This window comes from Heteronotia binoei, chromosome 6 (genome assembly GCF_032191835.1).
Source record: "Heteronotia binoei isolate CCM8104 ecotype False Entrance Well chromosome 6, APGP_CSIRO_Hbin_v1, whole genome shotgun sequence".
NCBI lineage: Eukaryota > Metazoa > Chordata > Lepidosauria > Squamata > Gekkonidae > Heteronotia > Heteronotia binoei.
Genome location: NC_083228.1, coordinates 36,663,268 through 36,684,901, shown reverse-complemented (window position 1 = coordinate 36,684,901; position 21,634 = coordinate 36,663,268). Strand labels below are relative to the sequence as shown.

The 21,634-nt window shown below is 49.2% G+C and overlaps 1 protein-coding gene across 1 annotated transcript in view; it reads right to left on the bottom strand.

Moving 5' to 3' along the window:
• Positions 1-21,634, bottom strand: part of LOC132574288 (lipase member M-like) — a 31,414-nt gene that overhangs the window by 5,105 nt on the left and 4,675 nt on the right. Inside the window, exons 4-7 of the mRNA XM_060242648.1 lie at positions 10,436-10,634; positions 8,181-8,290; positions 1,891-2,027; positions 278-424 (exon numbers count right to left, since the gene is read on the bottom strand). Of these exons, the coding sequence (XP_060098631.1) occupies positions 278-424; positions 1,891-2,027; positions 8,181-8,290; positions 10,436-10,634 (593 nt within the window). The remainder of the gene's footprint in view (positions 1-277; positions 425-1,890; positions 2,028-8,180; positions 8,291-10,435; positions 10,635-21,634) is intronic.

Sequence of the window (21,634 nt, the reverse complement as noted above, 5' to 3'; positions counted from 1 at the left end):
CTCAAGCTGAGGTTTTTCACACCTATTTGCCTGGACCCTTTTTGGGAGATGCCGGGGATTGAACCTGGGACCTTCTGTTTCCCAAGCAGATGCTCTACCACTGAGCCACCATCCCGCCACAAACAAAGTGATCTGCTGTGCAAAGTAATCTGTTGTACATCTGCCCGTCATCTTGCTTCCTTATACAGTTGTACCAACCAATCCTCAAGGGCACTGAAGCTGCCTCTGACCCTTTTCAAATCTTAATACTAAAAGAAAATGAAATACATAAGAATACCTGATTTAAATTTTTTTCATTAAATCCACTAACAAGAAAAAGAACTTGCTTGCAAAGCACATCCAGTAACTGGGAACTGCATTTTTGGGCCATACTTGCTCTCAGTCTTGGACTCAACAGACACAGTTCTTTCGTCCCAAATATAATCTAGATACAAAAGGGTGAAATCTTCACTTCATGAATTGCTCAAATATATTAATACAGCAATAAATGTACCCTTATAGGTCATAGCATGTGTGTGTGTGCACGCACATGAATATAAAAGAAATCATTAAAGGGAAGGAGGGTTGCAGATTATAGTGCCCTGATCAAACACTGTGGAGTGATGTCGTGTATATGCAGAAATGCATGCAAGCAAAGGATACTCCCCTTGCTAGATGCTGCAATAACTGCCCAGGCACACACATTGCCCACAAGAACTTCAATTAGCCTCTGTTTCTGTTTTGCATATGTAGGAACTCCAATATGCACATGAGAACCATTGAATCACAACTGTCTGTTTTCCCTTACATGCAGTTCTTTTGCATACTGGTTTTTCACAACCTTAATAACTCTTGTCTGGTGCATCTGCTGAATCCCTCAATATGACCTTGCTTTGTTTCTATCTATGTGAAGAAGTGTGCACATGCTAAGTCTCTGTTCTTGCATGTACCCAGGGGATGAGCTTGGTTTGTCTTGGAGGTGCTGCCAGGCTCTAGCTTCATCCTCACATCTTTTTGTTAGCACTTGCATTTACATACTAATTGGCTGTCATTGATTGATTTTATTACCTGATCCTATTTCAGCTCTGTTTATGCATCTTGACTCTGAGTGGCCCTTCCTAACAAAACATGCCAGTCATTTAATGGGATATGCGCTATATAAGAATTACCAAACTCAAGGTGGGGCCCAGAGCTTCCAGACTAGAGTTTAGGCCCACTCACAACTTTAAGGCTAGTCAATCTTTCAGCTCACAAGCAGAGTCAGTGCAAGGGGTTTTGCTGTCCCAGGCAAGAACCCTCCCCACCACCGTCCCCCTGCTGGTGCAGTGTGCCCTCCCTCTCTCCCCCACCCATGTGCAAAGAAGCCAGGCAGCGACATGTGCTCTGTTCCGAGCCTGCCTTCCCTTGAAGGCAGGCTCAAAGCAGCACACATATTGCAGCCTCTTTTGCCTGCCCAGGAAGGTGAAAGTGTTGGGGTGGCCACTTCTGCCACCTCTCTGCCTCACAGAGAGGCGCAGAAGCAGCCCCAAGCCATCCCCCAGCAATTTAAAGACCCGCACCAACCAGCTGGTTGGCAGGGTCTTTAAATCCAGCCAGGGGAAGGTAGCAAAAGAAAGAGTTAATATTACTTTCTGTTAAATTGGCTGGGGATTATTGGATGAGGTACAGAGATAGCCAAGGGGACACAAAGCAAAATGTGCATCACAACACACACACACCAGAATTTAGACCAATTTCAAGCATTCATTAAAAAACAAACACTTTGAGGACAAAAGGGTGACGGTCCCAAAATACAAACAAGTAGTGATCCAAACAGAGCATTTGTCCATCACTAATGCACATTGTCATTTTTGCTGGAAAAATGGATACATAAAACTCAGACCCAAGTCTGACTCATCATTATGCACATACCTTCAGAAATGCTGTTGGCAACCACAGTATTGGTGAAAGTAGACTTCTATTGTATCTGAATGTATATGCAGGTCCTAAGGCAAAAAACATCTTAATTTTTTCAGCAAGTTCAGGCACCACAGAAAATGCCACAAAACCTGTCACAATGAGAAATTTTATTTTGTAGACTTACTTTGTTTGAAGTAATGCATTGTTTCAGACAGATGGTTGTTTAAAAACTTATGTCAAGATAGGAAGAGAAATTGCCTAAACATAAAAAGCAGGACCCTGAAAAGGCAGCACAGCAATATTCCACGTCAATATTCACAAGTCATTGCGAATTTTATCTGAACCAACCAAGTTTATGGGTGAAAACTGCCTGAGAACTTTTTCCAAATTCAAAAATCATTAATTTTGAAGCCATGAAAATTCCAAGAAATATTCTCCTTAGCATGAATGAAATGTTTTTAAAGTCAAGACTACTCATTCAGAATACATAGTAAAAAAGAAGAGGTCACAGTGTGATGAACAGACCCGATCTAGCCTGCAGGCCCTATTCTACCATGCCCTCCAAAGTTTTTCTCAACACCTGGAGAGGCTTCTCTGTCTCCAGTAACATGTCACCACCACCTATTCTTTTCAGGAATTACCTGCTGAGATGGTCAGGACTCCCAGTTTCCCTTCCAAGTTTCCCTTCCTTGCCTCTGTGGTCTCCCACTGCTCAGCATCTGGTCACCATGGGAACAGTTTATTGACTCATGTGCCCTTCGAGGAATAGCTACTTTCCAACTGTCTGCCGTTCCCTTGGCACTTCTCTTAGAACAGTGTGTCTAGGATGTTGGAGGTTTATGTGGTACAAAGAACCACTACCAGCATCAACAGTTTAAAGTATTTAACAACATGTTTACAAGCATACTTTTAGCACAGCACAAGATTGAGCAAGGGATTTGAAAGAAATGGGTAAAACACGGGGACTGAGGGGAAGGAGCTACTGCTCCCCCCACCATAAATTCCAGATTCAGTGCTTTCTGTGAAGAAATGCTTTTTTTTTCCTTCCTTGGAGGTTTAAAATGAGTAAAACTGTCAATCTAAGTTTTAAAAGTTATTTTCCCTCCCTCTGGACAAAGAACAGGCTTGAAGAGGGGAAGTCAATTCAATTGCTTTCAAAGCTTAACTCAGCCTACTTTCATACAAATACTAATAAGTCTAGACAACGGGATGGTCAAGTCCCCCCTCCCTTCAAGCAGGGAACAGAGATTTTGAGGCTCCTGGAAGGAAATGTCTAGAATCTTTGGGATGAACTTCTCTGACCGGCCTGATCTGGCCAGTGGGTGGGGAAAAGAGAGGTGATAAACCCAGGGGAGCAAGGAGGAAGCTCTCTTTTCTGCAGGGTCCATCACAGCAGACACAGCTCTCTGCTGAGGAGGCAGCCATTGACCATGCTGACCTAAAGAGCCACAGAAAGCTTCAAGATAATGACAACTCTGCAGAGATCTGTAACTTCTGACACCAAAGGAGTCTGTCCAATATTTTAACACTGGCCTCTTGCCCAGATTGCCCAAAGGTATGGGCTGGGGTGTCACCAGTACGCCGATGACACCCAGCTCTATCTACTGATGGACGACCGGCCGGTCTGCGCCCCGGAAAATCTTGACCGGGCATTACGGGCCGTGGCTGAGTGGCTCAGACTGAGTGGGCTGAAGCTAAATCCTACGAAGACAGAGGTCCTTTGCTTGGGTTGCCGCAGCCCGGGGGGGGGATCCCCCTGCCAGCTTTTGATGGTGCGCCGCTGACGGCGGCGGACAGGGTCAGGAGCTTGGGGGTGCTGTTGGAGCCTTCCTTAAAGATGGAGGCTCAGATAGCAGCCGCTGCCAAGTCCGCATTTTTTCATCTTAGGCGGGCAAGGCAGCTGGCCCCCTTCCTGGAGCGCGATGACCTAGCAACAGTGATCCATGCTACGGTCACCTTGAGGCTGGACTACTGCAATGCCCTCTACATGGGGCTGCCCCTGTCCCGGACTCGGAAACTGCAGCTGGTGCAGAATGCCGCAGCCCGGCTGTTATTGGGTCTCCCAAAGTGGGGACACATTCGGCCGGGTCTTCGGACTCTGCACTGGCTTCCAGTGATATACCGAGTCCAGTACAAGGTGCTGGTTATTACCTTTAAAGCCCTATATGGCCTGGGACCTGCCTACCTGAAGGACCATCTCTCCCCACATGTTCCCCAGAGAGCACTGAGGTCAGAAACACAAAATCTCCTCACTATCCCTGGGCCAAAAGAAGCCCGCTTGAAATCCACCAGAGAAAGGGCTTTCTCCGTTATGGCCCCCACATGGTGGAATCAGCTGCCGGAGGAGGTGAGGGCCCTGCGGGACCTGGTTCAGTTCCGCAGGGCCTGTAAGACGACCCTCTTCCGGCTAGCTTACACCTAGCTAGGATGAAAACTTGATGTAACTTGGCCAGCCATCTGTTTATATGTAATTGAAATGTTATTGGTTTTTAAGGTTTTAATTGCTTAAATATTTAATTGTTTTTATACTTAAAATTGTTTAATTTTCATGTTTGATCAATTTTGGAAGCCGCCCTGAGCCACTTGTGGGAAGGGTGGGATATAAATCTCGAATAAATAAATAAATAAATAAATAAAAAACCATCTGATAGGGCATGTAGAGAGAGAGGGACAGAGGAAAAGGCACCAGTAGCACTGGAGGAGGCCCTCAGTTGAAGCACCACTTGACAGTGGGGGCACAGCCTTGGCAGTATTTCCTCATGTCCTCAGCCAACATTGGCCAAAAGATTTTCTGCAGAATTCCATTCAGTGTCTTAGCCCTTCTCAGATGTTCGGCCCAGGTGCCATCATGGGCCTGTGAAAGGATGAGTTGTCTAGCCCTATACTATCAGGGAGCCACCAATTAGGATTGCCAGGTCCAACTCAAGAAATATTTGGGGACTTTGGGGTGCAGCCAGGAGTTCTGGATATCACATTTAAAGGGACCACATACCTTTTAAATGCCTTCCCTCCATTTGGAAATAATGAAGGATAGGGGCACCCTCTTTTGGGGCTCATAAAATAGGACACCCTGGTCAATCTTTTTGAAACTTGGAGATAATTTTAAGGGAAGGTACCAGATGCTATGCTGAAAATTTGGTGCCTCTACCTCAAAAACAGCCCCCCAGATACGCACAGATCAATTCTCCATTATATCCTATGGGATTTGGTCTCCATAAGATATAATGGAGTACCCAGCAAACATTTCCCTCCTCCAGCCCTGCTTTCTGATGAACCTGAAGTAGGGGAGGGCCTCCAAACCAGGGGATCCCCTGCCCCCAACTGGGGATTGGCAACCCTACCACCAACTGCCTAATCACTGTGCCCCTGAGCCCTTGGTCACTTTCCACAACAGTCCCTTATCTAGTTCAAATTGCAGGAGCTGGGAAGTTCCTCACAGATTCACCACCTGCCTTACAGATTCACCTCCAGGAACTCTTGGCAGTCTGGCACTAACAGAATTTGGGGTCCCTTAGCCAAGCTTCCACAGGGTCAGTAGGGGGTGCATCTGATTTCCCTCTCATCTAGGAGGGTCCATCACAAAATTGTCCAGAATGCACATGGATAAAGTGCCAGTGATCAGCATCCTACAATGTGGCTGGTCTTATTCTATGAGCCAGGGAACTAGTATGGTGATGGTGAAGGAGGTCTTATAATGGCCAACTTGAATCACTCCCTTCACTACAGGTCGTTCCTCCTGAATGCCATGCACCCAGCTAGCTGGTTGTGGTTTTCCCCATTCTCCTTCTGTAGGTACCATCTCAGGGTGAACTATGGTATCTAGAAGAGATGGGATTGTCTACCCAAACAGCTATGCCTACACAATCAATGGTGATCAGCTTTTTTCAAGAATGGCAGATCATTTTCCATAAATCTGCAGTCCCTCTAGAAGTGCCCAGGTTGCGCACACATAAAACAGACACCTTTGCTGGGGCCAGCTGGGCTGGTCCTTGTTTTTGGCTTTTGATATCCCAGCCCATTTCTCCAGCCTCCTTTAGCATCACCTACTCTCCTTTCCTCTCTTGTTGGGTCTGCCCTCTCACTTGTCTGTGGACTCATGGTGCCCGAGCCATCTGGCCCCCGGTTGGGATAGCCTCCAGTCCAAGCTCTTTACCCCTTCTCTCCAGCCTCCTCAACTCTTTAGTCTCTTTCTTAGGCTTCTCTTCAAGAGTCACAGGGTTGCACTCTTCTACCATCAGATAAGCTGACTCTGCTGCCCAAAAGTCAACCAGTGTCTGTGCCAACTCTTCCGAGGACTAGGGACATTGATAGACAGCTGATTCAGCAAGGCTCTAGCATCACAGCCAATAGCTGTTCCATCAACACTTATCCAAGAGGGACTCTGTTTGTGATCCCATCAGTTTCAGACACTTCCTAGCCAGCTCCTTAAGGGCATAGGCCATCTTGAAGGAGATCTGCCCTTTTGCCCAGTGGTATGCTTTAAAGCGCTGCTAGTAGTTTTCCTCTGCAATTTGTAATTTCCTAAAAATGGCTTTTTTCACTTTTTTGTAGTCAGCAACATCAGCTGCATTCAAGGCTGATAGATCACTAGAATTGGTTCCATTAAGAAAAGTCCCAGAATCTCAGCCTTTTTTGCTTTGTCCAGACAGTCACTATGGCTGTTCTCTCATAAATTCTATATAAGCCTCATCAGATAGGTCCATTTTGGGGATACTAAAGGACCTGTAGTTCCTTCAGCCAATGGCACCACCAGGCACGACTGATCCTGGACAGCTTGTTTCTCATCCATAAGTTGGTGTATCACTTCATCTTGAGCACTGGCCAACCACTCTCCAAAGTGCATCAATTCCATTGTGCTGGTGGCTGGCGCACAAGGCCCTGGGTTTGACATTTTACTACTTCCATAGGTCCCTTTTCATATCCCAGCCCCACTTTTCACCCTCCGCAGGCCTCCAACCAGGTGGTATGGTATGGGCTCCACCACTTCTTCCTTGGCCATTCAGTGGTTACCTCACTTCCTACTCCCATCTCCCTTTTCCCTTTAGATTTCATCAGTCTCTAGAGACTGCTGAGGGATGGCTCTTCCATTTCCATCTCCCTGATGCCTGGTTGACCTCCTCCTGGCAATAGGAATGCTCCAGGCCCATCCTTGCTCAACCCCTGTGTTCCCTCTCCTGATCCTACTGCCTCTCAGTCAAAAAGCCAACTTGTCTCCAGTTCCTAAGCAACATGGGTTACACTTAAGGCCTGATAGATCACTAGCATTGGTCCCTTTAAGAAAAGTCCCAGAATGTCAGCCCTTTTTGCTTCAGCCAGGCAGGCACTATGGCTGTTCTCTCAAAAACTCTAGCTGCTCCACCATCAGTCACTTGCCTGCCTCTATACTGCCTTGTTCCTGGCTCTACCATCAGGATCTCTACCAGTCATTGCCTGCCAATGTCCCTAGCCTCTTGCAACATTCCCAGGCTTCCCTTTACCTATGTGCTGCAGCTTCTGAATGCCCACATCCCTGTAGGCTCCCCCCCCCTCCTTCCTGGCTTGCTGCTGGACTTTGCAGCCAGATCTGGCTCTGTCCTCCCCCCCACACTGGTGGCATTGTGCTACTTCCAGTTCAGCTGTATTTACATCCAGCTGAGCCCTTAAGAGTGCTCTGCTGCCAGTCTGGGAAGCTGCCCAACCAGTCACAACTGCAATTTTATATGCCAGATTAAAATACAATCCTTTTTATGTTGTTGAAGCAGTAATATAAGTATATATACAGTATATATTGAATATACTGTAACTTTCACCAACACTTACAGAAAGTAGGGTCAGGGAAGAAAAGTAGGAAGCAACAGATAATGCCTTCGTCCTAAGAAAATAAGAGCCCTGCTGGATCAGATCAGTGATCTATTTAGTCCAGCATCCAGTTTCACACAATGGCCAACCAGTTTCTCTGGATGGCCAAAAACAGGGCATAGATGTCGAGGCTGTCCCCTGATATTGCCTCCTGGCTTTGGGACTCAGAACCTTAAGTGCCTCTAAATGTGGAGGTTCCCCTGAGTCACTACGGCTAATAGCAATTGACAGACTTATTCTCCATGAATCTGCAGAAGATCCCAGGTTCAATCCCCAGCATCTCCAACTAAAAAGGATCCAGGCAAGTAGGCGTGAAAAACCTCAGCTTGAGATCCTGGAGAGCTGCTGCCGGTCTACTGGCTTTGATGGACCGAGGGTCTGATTCAGTATAAGGCGGCTTCATATGTTCAAATGATATAAGGCGGCTTCATATGTTCAAATGATAAGCTTCATTCTTTACATACCTATAGTGCTTCCTTGAGAATGACCAGCATAGAAGATTTTTTTCTGTCCACTTTTTTGTAGAATAAAGTCTACCATGGCTGAAAGATCATAAATGCCCATTTCATGAAAACTGAAAATGAGAACACACATTGGTTAATATTAACTGTATTCATAAACCTTTGTTCAGTACTGTGTCCATTTCAACTAAGAAGTAGGAATGTACAATCAGTGATCCAATGTGTCAGGTCAATCCTAGCAATATTGTTTCCAATGGGTTCTTTTAAGTGACTTGACAGATCTTTGACTATTGAACATGTAACTACTTTTGTGATATTTTAAAAATGGATTATTTATTCATCTAAATATTGTCTAATGTTACTATTTTCTTAAATAAATTCCTTTTGTCCATTTCCATCCTTTTTAGAGTTCTAGGTTCTTGTCCCCTGTGAGATTTGTGTGTATGTGTGTGGTGATGGTCAATTTTGTTTGCTTTCACTCAGAGACCACAATTCAGACCAAGTCTCCCAGAGTGATCTATAGCAGCACTCTTATATTATTCTGTACTGAGTCATGATTGTTTCATAGAATACACAATGGCTTCACAATGCAAATTACTTTATTTGGCCCTTGGAGGTTTCCAGTGACAGATGTTATATTACACAATGACACAAACTATATTATACAATCTGTCTTCCTTATGATACTTTACTAGCAATGCTCAATTATGGTCATTTACCTATCCTTTCCTCTGAAATTCTTCTACCAAAAAGAGTGGAGAAGCAAAAATTTCCCCCAAGAAAGAGCACTTGTTTACTAGAACCACCTTCTTTGGAATCTACAGGAAAAGAGATCAAGGGACTGCAGCCTTAAGCCATGTAAATGGGAAATAAGCACCAATTTATACCTTCACAGCAAAGACTTTCTGGAACAATAAAAGTTTAGGTTACTGGTGAGGAGATGATAATGATGAGGTTCTAGGATTGGATGTTCCACTACAGATGTGCATACTAACACTCCTGTGCCAAAAATGTCTTTTGAGGTCATTCTGTGTACTTACACAATGGGAAATTATGGAACTTTCCAGAATTAAAAAGTGGTGGGGACAGGGCAGGTGGCTTTAGAGCAAATGGCACCAAATTAGCTGGAAACCTTTTCCACATTCTTCTCTAAAGACCTGCAAGTTTGAAAGGGACTGAATGAAGGGGTTCAGCTGCAATAGACCTCTGAACAGTCATCCCCTGCCATCTGGTCACCATTCTTTCCTATTGGGTAAATAGTTCTTCCCTTCTAAAAACTAAGTTTTAAGGAGACTGGACAAAAAAAAAGTTTAGTTTTATGGATGCCTGAACAAGGTGCTGACCTCATGGCTGCAGTTTGGTACTGAATATCTGAGAGAACGATTTAATATAAATGGAGTAAATAAACAGATAAATTCTTCGGTTAAAGAGGGACATCTGAAAATTAACTAATTGAAAAAATGGCATTTCTATAGAATGTTTGGAATGATAAGCAGTTAAGTGTTAGAGGTTAAATTCCTTTTTGCGAAATACACTGTTATAAATTGAGGGTTTGTCTATCTTTGGGGTGTATTTTGATACTTTGTAAACACAACCAGTGTTCCCTTTAAGCTGAGTTAGAGTGAGCTAGATCACAATTTTTTGACCTCCAGTTCACGCATTTTTGTCTCAGCTCAGGAAAAATGGCACCAGAGCAAACTAATTTATGAAGTAGCTCTCGCAACTTTAATGCCAGTAGCTCACAAAGTAGAATTTTTGCTCACAAGACTCTGCAGCTTAGAGGGAACATTGAACACAACATGTTTATTTAATAGTTATATACTATTTCTCCATTAACTATTAAACAGCAAATAAATATCAACATCGATAAAGAATTTTAAATGGCTTAAACCAAAAAAATATGACACCACAAAATGTCCAGAGAATATGACAAAGGAGGGCAAGGGGAGCAAGCAGCAGCACAACCCTTTTTTTCATGACCTCCATAAAAGCAAGCATCCTCCAAATACTCTGATTCCAACTAGACCAGAACAGAATGCCATATCAGATATATGCTTTGCTTCATGAGTGAGTCCCAAGATGTTCTGAGACATCATGGAGCCAGAGCTATTCCTTTCTGCATTATGGATCTAGAAATCCCCATGTAACAAAAATTTTAGCTACCTCAGCACTAGATCTGAGACCACTTCTTAAAGCTTTTTTAATGCCACAGCTCTTTGAATGCCACATTTCAGTCATTTCACACTAAATTAACTTACCTGAAATCCCAGAATTCCTGTTGATCAATTGTAAGGAACTGGTGTCTTCTAGACCAGGAATTGCCTCTGTTGTTTCCAATCCACACATCATATCCAGCATCTGCTAGTATGAATCCCAGGCTATTATTGGGCAGATCTGCTACCCAAACACTGCCTTCCAAAATCAGGCCATGCATCAGCAATATAGCTGCTTTTGAGCCTGAAAATATAAAGGAGTAATGAAGCTAAACTTATGTGATATGGCACATAAAATTAAAATATCCATAACATGGTTAGAATGTTGGATATGGCTATAAGGTAGTCATATTCAGATAGAAAACTCAAGTTGAAACTAAAATTATACACCAGTGCATATCAACAATACCTGACAACTTGCCAGCCACAAAGTGGGAAGCGGAAGATTGTGGTAGTCATTAAACTACTCAATTTTAGAGGGAATTATAATAGATGGAGTCCTGCATGTACAGTTTTTCTCATACCTACACAAACAAGGTGTACACCTACAGAACCCAAGCAATAGAAGAGCCAGAACTCAGCAACATCCGTTACTTTAACAATCAGCAAGGACGTGATAAAGATACAGTGAAGTAAAGGAAGCAGCTAAGAGAAAATTCTCCTGAGGACAAGCACAGATCAACTGCCAAAGAGAAGCAAGGGAAAAACATTTGACAATAACTGGTATCTTATTTGTCCAAGAGTTTTGACCAATACTTTTAAAATATCATCCTTGGGCCTGTTGATTGACTTTAAAAAGTAATATGTATGAAAATAGCTCTGCACTACTCCATCAACATTTTTACTTTCAAAAATGTTCAGCTCTTTATCTTCAAGCTAGGGCCAGGGAGAGTTAAGAATGGTTTGAAGTGGTACAAAAGGAATATACTCAATCTTTCATTCAGTATTTTGCATTGCCCCTCTAGCCACATAATATGTATATGGTGGCAGCCCCAATTCTGTCCATGGGTCTGTCACTGTTGAGAATATGTGCATTATGGGTACACACAAAGACTCTGGTGCTATAATGATTCCCCATTTGGTTCCCTTTATATTCTTGGCCAAGCAGACCCTTTTCTTTCTTCTTTGTTTCTCTGTCTGTTCCATCCAGTTGTTTAAATGTATATAGATATATCCTGACCCAGCCTAGGGAACTGAGTGACTTTTTTCCTTTGTCTGATAATGGCAAATGAGAGACCAATGGTAATTCAAAACTGACAAATTGATTTATTACACTTTTGAGGGGAAATGGTCAGGTGTTGGATTTAGAAGTCTATTCACCTTAGAAGGTGAACAGGCAACAAGAATGAGGTATCCTTGTATAAATATAACCAATAGTTTGCCACAAACAAGTAGCTGTTTAGATATACAGACAGTTCCTTAAAACTGAGGAAAGAGTTTTCTTAGCAGCCTCTGCTTAGTTATAGTGTAACGTACTCGAAGCGGAGACGAGAGTAGGGCAACATGGTTTATTAGGAGCACGTTGCAAGAGAGAGAACACGCGGGCCGGGTCCCACTTATATACAATCCCCGGTACATCCTACCTGACCCGTTGAACTTCCCAACCCTGACCCGTTGAACTTCCCGCCACAGCTGTTGATAGGCGGGGAGATTCGCGCCCTGCGCTGGGGCTTCTGGGACGGCCCAGTTGCCCCTGCACCCGGTCGCATATTATTTACTGATACACTACACCCCTCCCCCCCTGGTTAATGAACATAGTCTTGCAGATATGCGGGAGGTCGGCGCTCTCTGGTGGACCGTCTGAGGAGGTCCTGTGGGGGAGGCGCCGCCACCGCATCTGATGCTGCGGGGGCCCCTGGTGCGGATGGTGGCGGCCGGACTGGTTCTTCGGCACCTTCGGGCTCTGGCGGTTCCGGTGCTACCTGGGCCGGTGTTAGGGGTGATGGGGCCGCGTCCTCCGGTCGGTCCCCGGCGGGCTCCTCCCCGGCGCTTGCCTCTTCTGTGTCCGCCAGTTCCTCTGGTAGCGTGCGGCGCCTCAATTGGTCTATGTGCCGCCGTAGTACCTGGCCCCCCTCAGTTGATATGTCATAGTGGCGGGACCCGGTGACTCGTAGCACTCGGCCCGCCACCCAATTGGGCCCCCTTGCGTAGTTCCGGGCGTAAACCGGGTCGCCCGCGAAGAAACCCCTGACTGCGTCCCGGACCTTGGGGCTCTCGCGGGTGTCTGACGCCCGGTCAGGGTGTAGTCTGTCCAGCCGGGTTATGAGCTTTCGTCCCATGAGGAGCTCGGCCGGGCTAACCCCGGTGACCGGGTTGGGGGTGATCCTATTGTCGAATAGGAATGCCGCTAATCGGTGGTCCCAGTCTCCCTGTACAATACGGCCCAAGGCTTCCTTGGTGGTGCGGACCATCCGCTCTGCCTGACCGTTGGTGGCTGGGTGGAAGGGGGCCGACCTTATGTGCCTAATAAGGTATCGCTGGAGGAACGCCTGGAAGTCTGCGGACGTGAAAGCGGTCCCATTGTCCGAAACTATGGTGTCCGGGATCCCGTGTGTGCTTAAGACCCTGCGTAATGCTCGGATTGCGGCTGCGGACGAGGTGGACCCTACGGGGATGACCTCGAGCCATTTGGTGTAGGCGTCCACAATTATCATGAAGATCTGCCCCTGGAATGGCCCCGCGAAGTCGAGGTGGAGTCTCGACCATGGTTTCCTGGTGGACTCCCACCTAGTGGCGGGGGCGCTGGGAGGCTCGGGCCGCGACTCCTGGCACGTCTGGCACCTGCGGACCCAACTCTCTATTTCCCCGTCCATTCCCGGCCACCAGACGTAGCTTCTGGCTAGGGCCTTCATGCGCACTATGCCAGGGTGGGTCTCATGGAGGGATTCTAGAACGCGTCTTTGCAGCGGGGGCGGAATCACCACCCTATTACCCCATAGTAGGCACCCCTTGTGGGCCGCTAGTTCCTCCCTCCTGACCTTATAGGGTTTGAAATCTTCCCCCATGTTCCCCTCTGGCCACCCTCTCACCACCCAGTCGAGCACCCGTGCAAGTGTCTTATGTTTCTGGGTGGCCTTGGCGACCTCTGCTGCGTGAAGGGGCGGCTCTGGGAGGCTCTCCATCAGCATGACCTGGTGTGCGGGGGCGGGGTCTGGACCCATTTCCGGGAGCGGCAAGCGGCTGAGCGCGTCAGCGTGACCCATAGCCTTGCCGGCCCGGTGTACCAGTGTGTAAGTGTAGGAGTTGAGGAATTGATTCCATCTCAACACGCGCTGTGACAGGATTTGGGGGGTTTGTCGATCTGGGGCCAGCAGACCTAAGAGGGGCTTGTGGTCTGTGGCTATGGTGAACCTCCGCCCATACAGATACTCATGGAACTTGCGGACCCCCGCCACGATCGCCAGAGCCTCCTTGTCTATCTGCGCGTAATTGCGCTCTGCCGGTGTCAGTGTGCGGGAGTAATATGCTACCGGCACCTCCCTCCCGTCCGGGAGTTGGTGCCCCAGGACTGCTCCCACCCCATACGGCGACGCATCGCAAGCCAAGATGACGGGGAGGCCCTCGTCAAAATGGTGGAGCACCGCGTTGGACACCAGAACGTCCTTGACCGCCTGAAACGCGGCGGCTTGTCGTTTTCCCCAAACCCAAGGGGCTTTTTTATCCAGTAGGCGGTGAAGGGGCTCTGCCAGGGCTGCCTTGTGGGGGAGGAAAGAGTGATAAAAGTTAAGGACCCCCAAGAAGCTTTGTAGCTCCGCTTTGCAGGTGGGGGCCGGAGCTTGCACGATGGCCCGTGTCTTTTCTTCCGTTGGGTGGATTCCCGCTGCGTCCACGGCGAACCCCAGGAACTCCACCCGCGGCACCCCCAGCAGGCACTTCTCCCTCTTGACTTTGAGCCCCGCAGCCTGGAACCGGCGGAGCACCTCTCTTAGGCGGTTGCCGAATTCTTCGGGGTCCGGGGCGGCGACTAAAACGTCATCGAAGAACGGCTGGACTCCGGGGATCCCTTTAAGGAGAGCGTCCATTATACTCTGGAAGATCCCCGGAGCGACGCTTACCCCGAACTGTAGCCTCCTCACCCGGAAGGCCCCCCTGTGCGTTACTATCGTATGGGCCTCGGCCGTCTTATTGTCTACCGGGAGCTGTTGGTAGGCCTGGGCCAGATCCAGCTTCCCGAAGATTTTAGACCCCGCAAGGGCAGCCAGGACGTGGCTCACCACCGGCACTGGGTAGGGGTTATCCTGCAGTGCCCGGTTTATCGTGCATTTGTAGTCTGCACAGATCCACACCTCCCCGTTCGGCTTAAGTGGGGTTACGATGGGGGTCTCCCAGGGGGCGTAGTCCACTGGCTCCAGGACTCCCTGGGCTGTAAGGCGGTCTAGTTCGGCCTCTATTTTGGGCTTCAAGGCGAACGGAACCCTCCTTGCCTTGAGCCGAATCGGCCTGACCGTGGGGTCTAGGGGCAGTGAGATGGCCGGCCCCTTGTAGCTTCCCAGGGACCCGTCGAATACTTCGGGGAACTCTTTGCAAATCTCCCCGAACCCGCTGGGCGTTAGGGTTTGCCCCACCCCCTCCACGCGTATTCCCAAGGGTTTGAACCAATCCAGCCCTAGCAGGGTGGCAAGTTGGCGCTTTACCACCAGGATGTTCAGCGGCCCGTAGAAGGACCCCCTCTCGACTTGCACCCGCGCCCACCCCGCAACTTGCACCGGGTTCTTCTGAAAGTCCCGGAGTATGAAGTTCGCCGGCCGCAGTTGCAGCCGCTGCCGGGGGCACAGTTCCCTCAGGGTCTCCTCCGCTATGAGGGAAATGGAGGAACCTGAGTCCACCTCCATTTGGCAGGGGTTTCCTTCGATGAGGACTGCCACTTTAATTTTATCGGGGGTGGCGAGGGGCAAGTTCAGTACCTGTAGGGACGTGGAGTCTGCTGAGTGGAGCTCCGCTGACTCGTGGTGCGTGGTCGGCCTCCGGCGGTTGAGCTTGGCCCGGCAAGCCCTGGCGATGTGGCCGGTCTTCCCGCAGCTCCGGCAGTCCCAGGTCCGGTACTGGCAGTCTCTCCGATCGTGGGCGTCGCCGCAGCTGGCGCACTTGGTGGCCGGAGCCCTCTCCGACGCCGGTGGTCGATCGGCCGCTCGGGGGCGTTGGGCCGCTCTGTTGGGTGGGCCGGCGGGGCGACGCAGCTGGTAGGCTTCTCTCTCCTCCATGCGGTCGTGGTCCAGCTCCTCGTGGTGGACGGCGTCTGACCGGGTCTTGGGAAAGGTCCTGGAGGTCCTCTCGAACGCCACCGCTTCGCTGAAGGCGCTCTGGAGGGTGAGCTCCTCTTTGGCGAAGAGCTTCTGCTGGAGCCTCTCGTCGCGGAGGCCCCACGTGAACCGGTCGGCCAGGATGTCTTCCAGCTGGGGGAAGTTGCAGTTCCCGGCGATCTTGCGGAGGGCTGCCAGATAGTCGGCGGCCGATTCTCCTGCCGCCTGGTCCCTCCTGTGGAACAGGAATCTGCGAGCCACCCGTGAGGGCTGCGGCAAGAAGTGGCCCGTGAGGAGTCTGATGATCTCCTCGTAAGATTTCTCCGCCAGGCGGGCGGGCGCCGAGAGACCCTTTGCGATCTCGAACGTGGCAGGCCCGCATACGCTCAGGAGAACATCCCTCTTTGCTCCGGCGTCGGTGACCTTGTTGGCCCGGAGGTAGAACTCGACCCGTTCCGAGTAGGACTCCCAGCCCTCTGGATTAGCAGGGTCGAAGGCCTCGAGGTAGCCGGTGATTCCGCCCTGGTTGGCCATGGTGGCGGTGGCGGTCGTGATCGGTCGTTCATTGCCCAAGATCTCCGTCGTAGCCGATAAGGCTAGAATCCCATCCTCGTCGCCAGTGTAACGTACTCGAAGCGGAGACGAGAGTAGGGCAACATGTTGCAAGAGAGTTGCAAGAGAGAGAACACGCGGGCCGGGTCCCACTTATATACAATCCCCGGTACATCCTACAGGGTTGGTCAGGCCAATCCTGACCCGTTGAACTTCCCGCCACAGCTGTTGATAGGCGGGGAGATTCGCGCCCTGCGCTGGGGCTTCTGGGACGGCCCAGTTGCCCCTGCGCCCGGTCGCATATTATTTACTGATACACTACATATAGGCTTCTTTGTCTCAAAGTCGGCAAAGAAAGGAACATTCATGAGTTCCAATATCCCTTCTTAACCACTTGATAGAGGTCACACCCCGTTGTTAGGCGCTATTTCACTCAGACTTGATAGGGATCACCCCTCTTTACTGGAACTATTTCTCATAGACCTGATAGGGATCAAACACACACACACACCACTTTACTAGGAGCTATTTCCTTCAGGGAATGGCAACTTGTCCCACTTCCCCAACTCAGGATCCTTCTTGATCCTTTCCCTCCTCTTCATTGTCAACTATAATTCTTAACTGTCACCACTAACTGCCACTCTCAACTGTAGAATTCTATTTGAATTCCCCGTCACTGAGTCACTCAAGGTTTTCAGACAAGGTTACAGTATTTACCATTTACTATCCATTACAGATGCACTTAAGGCAAGTTTAGGATAGTCCATTGTTTTTACTGTCCCAAACCTTTCATGGGATGTTATTTGGATTAATTTAGTTGTCACCTGAAGACCCTAATTAGACATTGCATGCAGATGTAATTATCCAGAAAAAATGCTTCTGGTGGGGCAGTCTGGAATCAAGGATAACTGGGACACATTCTTTACAGTAGTAAAGAATATCCCAGGCCCCTTCCCTAAAGAATACAAAACCCCTAAGTCTACAGTTAATACCCTTATTGATATCACAAAAGGAATGCAACTGTGGTTCAGATCAATTGCCCATTAATACAATTGCTCCCACCTTCCAACAAAGATCCTCCCAACAATCCCTCTTTTCCATTCCTTCAACAAATGTGCCATGCAACCTCATTTAGGAATGCAGCATTTTCTGTTATCATTTATTCACTATGGAATAATTTGCAGAGAATTTGTGGAAAGACTCTTCTCTATTGGCTGTTAGAAGAGTCTGTAAAATTATTGTATTTTAAAGGGGCCTTTGCCAATTGTTGGTGTCTGATGGAGATCATAAATGTACATCATATATAGAAGAATGGCTGGAACATATGTATTTTTGGGACAAAATTCTTATTTGTGAATTTTTTAATTAGGTTACCTTAGATATGTGGTCTGAGGGTATTTGGTTTATTACAGTCCATTATCAGATACGACTGAGAAAACAAAACATTATCAGGTATACTAGTATACAAGTTAAGAGTTCCAGTTAAAATGATAGGCGGTCTGAAATACAATCAAATGAATTAATATATACTGAAATATATCATACTATTTTAAGCATATCTAGCTACCTATTTTTGGTCTGACTTCCATATTTAGGCCTACCTCCACTTGTATATGCTTAGGGTCCTGCAATAAAAAACTTCTGGATAAAGGCTCTAGGCATTAAGATAAAAGTAAAATCCTCAGATGCCTGGGAAGCCAATATTATGGGTTCATTCTAGAATGACTGGACTGCTTTTAACACAAGCTAAAAGCAGGTGATTTTTTTTCTTTGCCGGAACTAACAACACTGGCTGCCAAACAAAATCTGGCTTCAAATTCAGTATTATCAGTTCCACAAGATATATATAGCATAAGAAATAGGATTACCAGACCCCAGTGCAAGAGAAGGTCGCCCACTAAGAAGTCCTGGCTCCCAGCTGCTGATCAGCTGGCATGCAAAGGGACTTACCTAGAGAAAGAGCAAGGCACAGGCTGATGACCAGCATCCCATAGGAAATGACATCATCACACCAGTCACATCCAGGCAATGCTCTGGTATTTGGGGAAAAAAAATGGTAGGAAGTTTTACCAGAGCTTTTGCCCAGAGCATCTCTTCAACATCGTTGGCTTGATGATGTGATTTCCTGTGTGACACCAGCCATGAGGCCTAGATCTTTCTCTCCAGGTGAGTCCCCCCCCCAACCCCTGTGTCATGTTCTCAGGGTGCAGGCAGGCAGGAGTCCAAAGCCAGTCCAAGGTCAAAGTCCAGGAAGTCAAACAGGAGCCAAGTCACCAATGCAGAATCACAAACTGGAATCAGAAGTCAATGTCCAAAAGCCAAAAGGTCAGGGTGCCAAGGAAATCAAGCAGGTCAGGATCAGGAAGCAGGAAGGAGCGTGGATGCAAGCCAGAGAATAGACTTGTTGCTTCCACAAGGTTACCAGGTCCTGGGTGGGAGCTATATGAGAGTCTCAATCAGCCTGCTCCCTGGGTGGTAGTGACTCTGCTAGAACTCAGGACTGAGAAATCTGAAGCATCGGCGTGCCTCATATCTTTGCTCTGAAAGTTCTTTCCAGAGCCTGCTTCGAACTCTTGAAATGGGATGAAGAGAGCTTGGAAGAAATTGATCCTCATCAGCTGACACTGGTGCCTGGAGAGTGATTGATGGACCAGCTGCTGTTTGTTCAGCTGAGGAACTGGCTGGCAAATCTTCCAGGTCTGTTAACCCTTCCAGCTCCTCCTCGTCAGGGTTCATGACACTATCCCCCCCCGGAGGACCCACACACAGACGGGCCAGGCAGTGTGGAACTGCTGCACGAGATCAAGGGCGTGTAGGTTGTCTGCGGGTTCCAATGAACAATCCTCGGGGCCATAGCCTTCCCTTTCCATGAGGTACTGGAGGTCCCCGCAATGGATTCGGGAGTCCAGGAGCTGGTGGACCTCGTATTCCTCCTCGTCATCAACCAGGGCAGGAGGAGGCGGCGCTGGAGATGGCGGTCAGATGGGATCCGGTGGTGTAGCAGGAACAAGGAGGGACTGGTGGAAGATCGGGTGGCCAGCAGCTGTAGCCGGAAAGCAATAGGGTTGATTTGGTCCATGATCAGGTAAGGCCTCACAATCCAAGGGTCCAGCTTGTGAGACTAGCCAGGCCAATGCAGGTAACGGATGGAGAGCCAGACGTGGTCCCCGGGCTTCAGTGGGGGCCCCACCTATCACTTTCGGTTGGCGGCTGTCTTGTAGGCCTCTTTAGCCTGTTGGGGCTGCTCTCGGAGCAAGTTCTGGAGAGCCCAGAGTTCCTGCAGGTGCGCATCAGGTTCTGGTGGTCAGTCAGAACCTGGACGGGGTGGCGGGTCCCTTCAAGGTGATGTAGTTATGCTCTGTGGGCATCAGCTGCCGCGAGTAGTATGCGCAGGGTTGTAGCGGCTAGGGGTCCTCCCGCTGGGATAGCACTGCGCCGAAGGCCACGCTGGAGGCATCGGTCTCTACTGTGAACGGTAGCTGCGGGTCTGGGTAACGCAGGAGCGGCTCGGTGGTGAAGCAGGTTTTCAGGTTAGCAAAGGCATGGTCTGCCTCTGGAGGCCAGTGAAATGGCTCTTTGGGCCGGAGAAGCTGGGTCAGAGGCGTGGTTACGTCGGCATAGGCAAGGATGAACTGGCGGTAATAATTGGAAAAGCCAAGAAACCGTTGTACATCCTTGCAGTTCCACAGCATCTGCCGGGTCAGGACTGCCTTGACTTTGTTCGGGTCCATCCGAGTCCCATGGGGTGAGACGATGTGGCAAAGGAACTCGATGGCTGTTAAGTCAAAGGCACACTTGTCTAGCTTGGCAGAGACCATGCTCGCGCAGGGTTTGCAGGACCTGGCGGACGTGCCCGGCGTGCTGGGGCGTTCGGAATAAACTAAAATGCCATCTAAATAAATGATCACACAACAGTCGAGCAGGTCGCGGAAGATGTCGTTCATCAGCCTTTGGAAGACAGTAAGGGCATTGGTCAGGCCGAAGGGCATCACAAGATACTTGTACTGGCCATAGCAGGTCCCGAAAGCCGCCTTCCTTTCGTCTCCTGTGTGGATCCACACCAAGTTGTATGCGCCCCAGAGATCCAGCTTGGTATAGACCTGGGCCCCCTTAAGGCGATCCAGTAGTTCTGGGATCAGTGGCAAAGGGTAGCGGTCCCAGAGGATGATTCTGTTCAGGGCCCCGTAGTCATTGCAGGGCCGGAGCTCACCGCCTTTCTTATTGACAAAGAGAACAGGGGTGGACAGCGGGGATGTGGATGGCCAGATGAAACCCCGTTCCAAGATTTTGGCGAGGAAGTCCCACAGGGCTCCTAGCTCCAGTTTGGACATGGGGTAGAGCCGCCCCATAAGCAGGGGTGCCCCAGTACCAAATGGATGGTGCAGTCATACGGCCGGTGCAGGGGGAGCTGGTCGGCCCCCTTTTCCTCATAGACATTGGCAAAGTCTGTGTAGGCCGAGGGAAGAAGAGGACCAGCAGCCGGGGTGGCGGTGGCCAGGGTGGCTGACCAGGTCTGGTGAGGACAAGGGTCTTTGAAGCTCAGCTTTCCTTGTGCCCAGTCCACTAGGGGGTTGTGCTGTACGAGCCAGGAGAGTCCCAGAATGAGGGGAAAGCAGGGCATGCAAGCAACTTCAAATTGTACTTGCTCGGGATGGTGTTGAATCTGCAGTGTGACCGGGTGGGTCTCCTGGGTCACTGGACCAAAGCGGAGGAGGTGCTCATCGATGGCTTTGACCAGGGTCAGGGTGTCTTTGCTTCACAAAGGCCACATCAATGAAGCAACGGGTGGCCCTGGAGTCGACCATGGCGTAGACGAACAGCCAGCGCCCGTCCGGCAAGCTGAGTGTGACCAGTACAAGGAATGGGCTCTGGCTGGTAACATAGGGTTTAGGGTATCCAGCTAGGTGCCCCAAGTCGTGGGGTCCACTCAGACTTGGGGCTGGTCTTTTACTGGTGGCAGTGGCACGGTACTGGGCTGGGTACACTTGGTGGAGCAGCCGGAGGAGAAGTGCCCTGCCCCTCCACAGTACAGGCAGAGATTCTGTGAGCGGTGCTGTGCTTTTTCCTCGTGGGTGAGGCGTGGCCATGCAGCCCTGAGTTGCATGGGCTCGGGTTCGTCAGTCTCGGGACTGGTGTGCATCGGGGTTGTCACCATCACTAGGCGGCAGGGCAGCTGAGAGGGATGGACGCAGCTTTGCACTTGGCAGCGGCTTTTCAGCCGGCCATCGATGTGGAGACACAGCGTGATTAGACCTTGCAGTGTGGCCAGTCGGTCTTCCATGCCAGCTCATCAAGGACTTTGTCAGCCAGCCCCTCTGTATACTGGTCCGTGAGGGCAGCCTCATTCCAGGCCAGGTCTTGGGTCAGAATTTTGAACTCGGTGGAGTACTGGGAAACCGAGTCCCTACCCTGCTTTAGGGTCCAGATCTTTTGACTGGCAGTGGCTGCTTGC